General features: G+C 47.8%; 1 protein-coding gene across 1 annotated transcript in view; it reads right to left on the reverse strand.

Annotated features, from left to right (window-relative positions):
• dselb (dermatan sulfate epimerase like b) overlaps positions 1–8,034 on the reverse strand; it is a 30,841-nt gene extending 22,807 nt beyond the window's left edge. The window contains exon 1 of the mRNA XM_080194707.1: positions 6,982–8,034. Within this exon, the coding sequence (XP_080050833.1) occupies positions 6,982–7,949 (968 nt within the window). The 5' untranslated portion in view covers positions 7,950–8,034. The remainder of the gene's footprint in view (positions 1–6,981) is intronic.
• Between the last annotated feature and the right edge of the window lie 200 nt (positions 8,035–8,234).

Below are 8,234 nucleotides of genomic sequence, written 5' to 3' on the forward strand. Positions count from 1 at the left end.
TCCCATTAGATCCCATATACTCATCCAGGAAGACCCCAGCAAGTTCGCCTCCACCACCAACGACGGCAGCCGATTCCACTCACTCACCACCCTCTGAGTGAAAAACTTACCCCTAACATCTCCTCTGTACTTGGTGTATTTTAGTGCCTGATGTGCCTCTGTACTTTACTGCCTGATGTGAATAACCCAGCTACTAAAACTTCATTATCAATGAGATTTTCTCACACATATTCCCTCACTTCCATTTACATCTTTAATGATAGCATTTTTTAAAAATTAGCGCATAATGCCCAGTGTGTTCAACCACGTAAGGACGCAACTATCCAACACCAGCTGCATTTATATAGAAACGTAGAAAGTAGAAGCAGGAGTAGGCCATTCATTTCCACAGAATACTACAGTGCAGAAGAGGCCCTTCACCCATCGAGTTTGCATCGACACATGAAAGTTCCTGACCTGCCCACCTAATCCCACCTGCCAGCACTTGGCCCATAGCCTTGGATGTTATGATGTGCCAACTACTCATCCAGGTACTTTTTAAAGGATGTGAGGCAACCCACCTCCACCATCCTCCCAGGGAGCACATTCCAGACCATCACCACCCTCTGGGTAAAAGGGGTTTTCCTCAAATTCCCTCTAAACCCCCATTCATCAGCCCCATGTCTGATCATCAAATTCAATATCCTGATTCCACCTTCCCCTGCATATCATTTGATCCCTTTAGCCCCAAGAGCTGTATCTAATTATAGATATATATCTATATCTAATTAGCCCCAAGAGCTGTATCTAATTTCTCCTTGAATGTTTTGGCCTCAACTATGTTCTGTTGTAGCGAATTCCACACATTCACCACCCTGTGGATAAAGAAATTTCTCCTCACCTCAGTTCTAAAAGGTTTACCGCCTTATCCTCAAACTATGGCCCCTAGTTTTGAGCTCCCCCACCATTGGGAACATTCTTTCTGAATCTATCATGTCTAACCCTGTTAAAATTTTATAAGTTTCTATGAGATCCCCTCTCATTCTTACAAACTCCAGTGAATATAATCCTAACCGACTTAGCCTCTCCTCATACAACAGACCTGCCATCCCAGGAATCAGCCTGGTAAACTTTCACTGTACTCCCTCTATAGCAAGGATATCCTTCCTCAGATAAGGAGACCAAAACTGCACACAATACTCCAGGTGTGGCCTCACCAACACCCGATACAATTGCAGCAAAACATCCTTTCCCTATTCTCAAATAGCGCCTTTACTGTGTGTAAAAACATCTCCAGGCACATCATAGGAATGTGAACAGACAAAATAAAGAGATATTAGGAACAGTGGTGGTGATATTAGAAAATGGGATAGGATTGAAGGAGCATCGTTAAAAGGAAAAGCGACATGGAGGGGTATAGGGAGGGGATTCCCAAGGTCAGTGCCTGCTAAAACACTTACTGCCCTTTGAAGTGCCTCTGTAACACTTCCAGACAGTGCATTCCAGACCCAACCACTCACTGCGAAAAAAAAATTCCTCACATCTTTTTGATTCTTCTGCAAATCACTTTCAATCTGTACCCTCGCATTCTTGATCCTTTTACAAGTGGGAACAGTTTCTCTCGGTCTGCTCTGTCCAGCCCCTTCATGATTTTGAACAAATCTCCTCTCAGCCTTCTTCTCTCCAAGGGGAACAGTCCAAATCTCTCCAACCTGTCCTTACAACTGAAGTTTCTCATCCCTGGAACCATTCTTGTACACATCTTCTGCACTCTCTCCAAAGCATTCATATCTTTCCCATAGTGGCGCCTAGAACTGTGCACAATATTCCAGCTGAGGTCTAACTAGTGTTGTGTACAAGTTCAGCGTAACCTCTTTACTCTTATACTCCAAGCCCCTGTTGAGAAAACCCCGGATACTGTCTGAAATAAAAGCAAAATACCGCGGGTGCTGGAATCTGAAAACAACGGCATAAGATGCTGGAAAGTCTCAGCAGGTCTGACAATATCCCTCTGCTTTATTAATGTAAATGTAAATTAGTCACAAGTTAGGCTTACATTAACACTGCAATGGAGTTACTGCGAAATTCCCCTAGTGGTCACATTCCGGCACCTCTTCGGGTCAATGCGCCTAACCAACACGTCTTTCAGAATGAGGGAGGAAACCGGAGTACCTGGAGGAAGCCCACGCAGACATGGGGAGAACGTGCAAACTCCACACAGACAATGACCCAAGCCGGGAATTGAACCTAGTTCCTGACGCTGTGAGGTAGCAGTGCTAACCACTGTGCCACCGTGCTGCCCACCACGTGCTCTGATTAACTGCTCTCTCTACCTGTCCTGCCAATATTAGATTTTCATTAAAAGAAGAGCTTACAGTTTATTTAAACCCAATAGCTGATTTTTGGGAGGTGTGCTGTCACAGGCATTATCGATCACAGATTGGTGACAAAAATGCCCATTGCCAGGTGGCAGAATGTTTCAGTATAGCACTCATCTCTGAGTCAGAGGGTCAAGGGTTCAAATCTCACACCCGAGACATTGTGCAGCATTCCCTCAGCTTTGTCAATGCAGCTGGATTTTGTGCTCAGTCACAGGGAGCACCTTCTGAATAAGATTTTAAAACTGAGGCTCAGTCTCCTATTCCCCGGTGAAAATGGGACATCCCACAGCACAGCCACAAAACAGAGCAAGGCAACACTCCCCGATGCCCTTAGAATCCTCACTGTGCAGTAGGAGGCCATTCAGCCCATCAAGTCTTCACCAACGACAATCTCACTCATGCCCTATCCCCGTAATCCCCCTGACACCAAGAGGCGATTAAACATGGCCAATCCACCTAATCTTTTGGACTGTGGGAGTAAACCGGAGCATCCGGAGGAAACCCACGCAGACATGGGGAGAATGCGCACACTCCACACAGACAGTGACCCAAGGCAGAAATCAAACCCAGGTCCCTGGCCCTGTGAGGCAGCAGTGCTAACCATCGTGTCGCCGTGCTGTGTCCTGACTTACGCTGATCCTTTAGTCAAAAAACAACTGATCCTGGGTCACTGTCTCATTAATGTATGAGGGAACTCGCTACATGCCAATCATCTGTTGTGCTCTCTACGTTACAACAGCAATACCTTCAAAAGCATTTTATTCACCGTTAATGCACTTCAGATCACGAACGGCGCTACACAAATGCAAGATATTCTTGGCATTCGGTAGCTAATCAGACCCCAGCTGATAATCAGGGTGCTAACCTGATGCAGCTACACTTTGAAGGTTTGAAAGAGGGGGTAATCAGACTCATAACATGTTTAACTTCAGATTTTGGTAAATTTGCTAAGTATCCAGCAATTCTTATACACCCCAGAAGCATTCTATAGAATCATTTTGACACTGCAATTCACTCACTTTCTACAGCAGTGCTTAGCACTGCTGCCTCACAATGCCAGGGACCTGGGTTTGATACATGGATTGGATCACTGTCTGTGTGGAGTCTGCGTGTTCTCCCCGTGTCTGCGTGGGTTTCCTCCGGGTGCTCCGGTTTCCTCGCACAGCCCGAAAGATGTGCAGGTTAGGTTGATTGGCCTTGCTAAATCCTCCCTCAGTGTCCCGGAATGCGTAGGTTAGAGGCACTATGTGGAGTCACGAGAATAGGGCCTGGGTGGGATTGCTGTCGGTTGCAGATTCAATGGGCTGAATGGCCTCCTGCTGCACAGTAGGGATTCTATGATGGTACATGGTGTAATTCTCTCTTTCACAAACCCCATTTTTCATCTTATTCACTATGCTACAAAAACCAGGTCATCACAATGCAGAAACTGTAATTAGAAATCGATCTTTGTACCTGTGGTGTGTATGTGACAGTGGAAGGGGATTGGACTAGAGGAAAGCAGGGAAGCCCTGATTCCTCCCTCATGCAACTTCAAGTGGGGTTTAACTGAGAAATGAGTTGACAATGAGGCTCATTCCTCAGTTAAAACCCACTTAAAATTGCATCCTACTGGCATCTGGTCGCTACCTTATCGGAAGGATGTGATTGCATTGGAGGGGGTGCAGAGGGGATTCACCAGGATGCTGCCTGGGATGGAATGTTCAAGCTATGAAGAGAGGTTGGATAGGCTTGGGTTGTTTTCATTGGTGTGGAGCTGCTGGAGTTGGACTGGGATAAACACAGTAAGAAGTCTCACAACACGAGGTTAAAGTCCAACACCTAAACAAGTCTTAAAGGTGCAGACAATGTGAGTGGAGATAGCATTAGGCATAGGTTAAAGTGATGTGTATTGTCTGGAGACCTCCATATTGTCTGGAAACAATACACATCTCTTTAACCTACGCTTAATGCTATCTCCACTCACATTGTCTGCACCTTTAAGACTTGATTAGGTTTAAAGACTCGCATTGTAATCAGTATTCTGTAAACTGTGTGTGCCTTCATATGCCCTGTTTGTAATCAGAACTCCCCACTCACCTGACGAAGGAGCAGCACTCTGAAAGCTAGTGGTGTTTACTACCAAATAAACCTGTTGGACTTTAATCTAGTGTTGTGAGGCTTCTTACTTGTTTTCACTGGAGCAGAGAAGACTGAGGTGTGACCTGATCAAGGTGTACAAGATTATGAGGGACATGGACAGAATGGAGAAGGAGCAGCTGTTCCCTTAGCTGAAGGGTCAGTTATTGGGAGGCATCGGCTCAAGGCTAAGGGCAGGGGATCTGGGGGGGGATGTGAGGAAAAGCTTATTTTTTTACCCAGAGGGTGGTGATGGTCTGGAATACACTGCCAGGGAGGGTGATAGAGGTGGGTTGCCTCACATCTTTTTAAAAGTATCTGGATCAGCACTTGGCACATCATAACATTCAGGGCTCTGGACCAAGTGCTGGCAGGCGGGATGAGGTGGGAATTCAGGTGTTTCTCATGTGCTGACTCGATGGGCCGAAGGGCCTCTTCTGCATTGTATGATTCAAGATTCTATAACATATTATCTGCAATGGAATCAAAAATTGAGTGGGGCATCTGAGCCTCACATACCCCGATCTTGCTGGGCAAACGTGGGGCTAAGTGGGAGCTGGAAGGAGATATGGAGGGATAGGGTGATGGAGGAGACAGAAATGGAAAGATACAAGTTAAATAGGATTAGAGGAGAGCACACTGATACTTCTAACTCATGTTCAACTCACACATCACATCCCACATCATCTCTCCTTATGAGTGGCACAGTGGTTAACACTGCTGCTTCACAGTGCCAGGAACCTGGGTTTGATTCCCAGCTTGGATCACTGATTGTGTGGAGTCTGTACATTCTCCCCGTGTCTGCGTGGGTTTCCTCCAGGTGCTCCAGTTTCCTCCCACAGTCTGAAATACATGCTGGTTAGGTGCTTTGACCAAAACAGGTGTGGCAACTGGGGAAATTTCACAGTAACTTCATTGCAGTGTTAATGTAAGCCTTACTTGTGACTAATAAATAAACATTACTTTTACTTTACTAACTGCTTTATTCAGGTAGTTAAGACGATTTGCTGATCTATTGAACCCTAATTATCCTGGTGATCCCTGTTGAATTAAACTGGAATTTTAATATACATTTCCTCCTTCCAGCCCTTGTGAATGAGCACTCAATAACATCCTACACCTCAACACATCCCATCACCACAGCACACCCCCCTAATGTGCAACACACTCAATTTTATTTTCAATCCAATTAGGTTCCAACCACTCAACTAATAATTGTTACCTTTCACAGTGATGTATACCCAACAAACTTTATTAAAATCATGAAATCTCTACAGTGCAGAAGAGGCTATTTGGCCCATCGAGTCTGCACTGACTCTCTGACAGAGTATCTTACCCAGGCCCTTTCTCCCTCACCCTATCTTGTAACCCTTCACATTTACCACGGCTAATCCCATCTAACCAACACATCTTTGGACACTAAAGGACAATTTTGCATAGCCAATCCACCTAACCCGCACATCTTTGGAACGTGCGAGGAAAGCGGAACACCCGGAGGAACCCTACGCAGACATGGGGAGAATGTGCAAACTCCACACAGACAGACAGTCACCCAAGGCTGGAATCGGACTATTGTTGCCCTAATGGATTCAATGGCGTTAATTAAATAGGAGATCCCAGACCATTCTTCATACAGTGATTGTCATTAGGAACACTGTTGTATTTCCATGGTTTCAGCATTCCGTGGGAACAAATGGGGAGATGGGTGATTGTGGTATCGGACAGGGATCAGAAGGGTGAAGGTGAAAATAGAAATGAGAGCCAGTATAGGCCATTCAAGCTATCGTGGCTGATTTGGATCCTATTCCATCTCGCTGCCTTGGCTCTGTAATCTTTAATACTATTCACAAACAAAACATCCATCAATCTCATTTTCAATTGAATCCCCACCCCTCACACACACAGACACACCCCAGACCAGACTCAGCAACTAGTTATGCATTAATACTTTGAACTGGAGTCCTTGCAGGTCACGCTGGTCGCCACATGACCGGAGGCTTTGGAGAGATTTACCAGGATGTTGCCTGGTCTGGAGGGTGTTAGCTACGAGGAGAGGTTGGATAAACTCGGTTTGTTCTCACTGGAAGGTTGAGGAGCGACCAGATGGAGGTTTACAAGATTATGAGTGGCATGGGACAGAGTGGATAGTCAGATGCTCTTTCCTAGGGTAGAAAAGTCAAGTACTAGGGGACATAAGTTTAAGGTGGGTGGGGAAAAGTTTAGAGGAGATGTGCGAGGCAAGTTTTTTTTTTACACAGAAGGTGGTGAATGTCTGGAACGCAATGCCCGGGGAGGCGATGGGAGCAGGTACGATAGCGGCACTTAAGGGGCAGCTAGACAAATACATGGATAGGATGGGAATGGAAGTGCATACAGTTCTAGTTAAGACAGGCATCATGATCAGCACAGGCTTGAAGGGCGAAGGGCCTGTTCCTGTGCTGTACTGTTCTTTGTTTTACGGTAAGACCCAATCGGGGAGGGAGGGGAGAGAGTTATCACTCACCTATCCAGGAAAACTAGCTGGCTCTCCGGCCCATAGAACCAGTTGTAGTTGGAGTCAGCGATGCCCACGCTCCTCTGGAACCCGGGCAGCAGGGTGGCATAGTAAAACCAGAAGTGCTGCTTCAACCACGGGCTGCCGGTGTGGTTCAGGTGGAAGTGCCGTAGCGCCAGGAAGACATACTGGGTGATGGATTTGGACGTGTAGCTGCCATAAGCCACCCCTTCGTCCAAGGAGCCGTCCACGACGTGGTCAAGCAGGAAGATGGTCTTCTCCATTATGTCGATGGCGATCTGTTTACAGAGCAGGGCCGTCTGGGGCTGGTGAGGAGATAGCACCAGGGCACCCATCAATACAGCCAGGGTGTTGGTGGCCTGGTGATTGTGAAGGTAATGCTTGCCCCAGGCCCGGTACTTGGAAAACTCGTAGAGTTCCTTGGTGACGCTGTGGATCTTCTCCAGGTAGCCCTGTCTCCTGGGCGCGTCCAGGAATGGGTAGAGGAAGTCGTAGGCAGTCACAAAGCCGGTCAAAGAGTGGGCCACGGGCACCTCGTCGTTGGGTGCCGCCCGCACCTGCCAACGCGGGTACCTGGCCATCCTGTCCAGGTAGTCCAAGGCGAAGTCCAAAGCTGCCCGATCCTCGGGGAAGAGCAGGCAGTAAAGGCTCAGCACCCCCAAGTTGTTGCCGTAGACCTCGTTCCACTTGGAGGAGAAGCTGAGGTGGTCGCTGGGGGGCAGGTAGAAGGCAGATTTGCCCAGCATCGTCCTCACGGCACTCCTGATAGCCCGGGTGATGGCCGAGTGGCTGGTGTGGGACTTCTGCCGCAGGATCTTCACATCCCGGGAGTTGAAGTAGAGCAAAGGGTGGGGCAGTTGGTGCTGCTCCTCCGAGTAATCCCAGTAAATGTTCCTGTCTCCCAGCCCCTGGCAGAGGAGAACGAAGAGCAGGCAGTGAGGGAGAACCAACTCCATGTCAGAGCAGCCCAACTCCCCTCAACTGTGGACTGCATTGAGGAACTGCTGGAGAGAGGGGGACACACTCAGCTTCTGCTGGAGAGAGGGGGGACACACACTCAGCTTCTGCTGGAGAGAGGGGGACACACACTCAGCTTCTGCTGGAGAGGGGGGAGACACACTCAGCTTCTGCTGGAGGGGGGGGACACACACTCAGCTTCTGCTGGAGAGGGGGGGACACACACTCAGCTTCTGCTGGAGAGAGGGGGAGACACACTCAGCTTCTGCTGGAGAGGGGGGGAC

The sequence above is a fragment of the Carcharhinus amblyrhynchos genome, chromosome 8 (assembly GCF_965287045.1).
Source record: "Carcharhinus amblyrhynchos chromosome 8, sCarAmb.v2.hapA, whole genome shotgun sequence".
Taxonomy (NCBI): domain Eukaryota; kingdom Metazoa; phylum Chordata; class Chondrichthyes; order Carcharhiniformes; family Carcharhinidae; genus Carcharhinus; species Carcharhinus amblyrhynchos.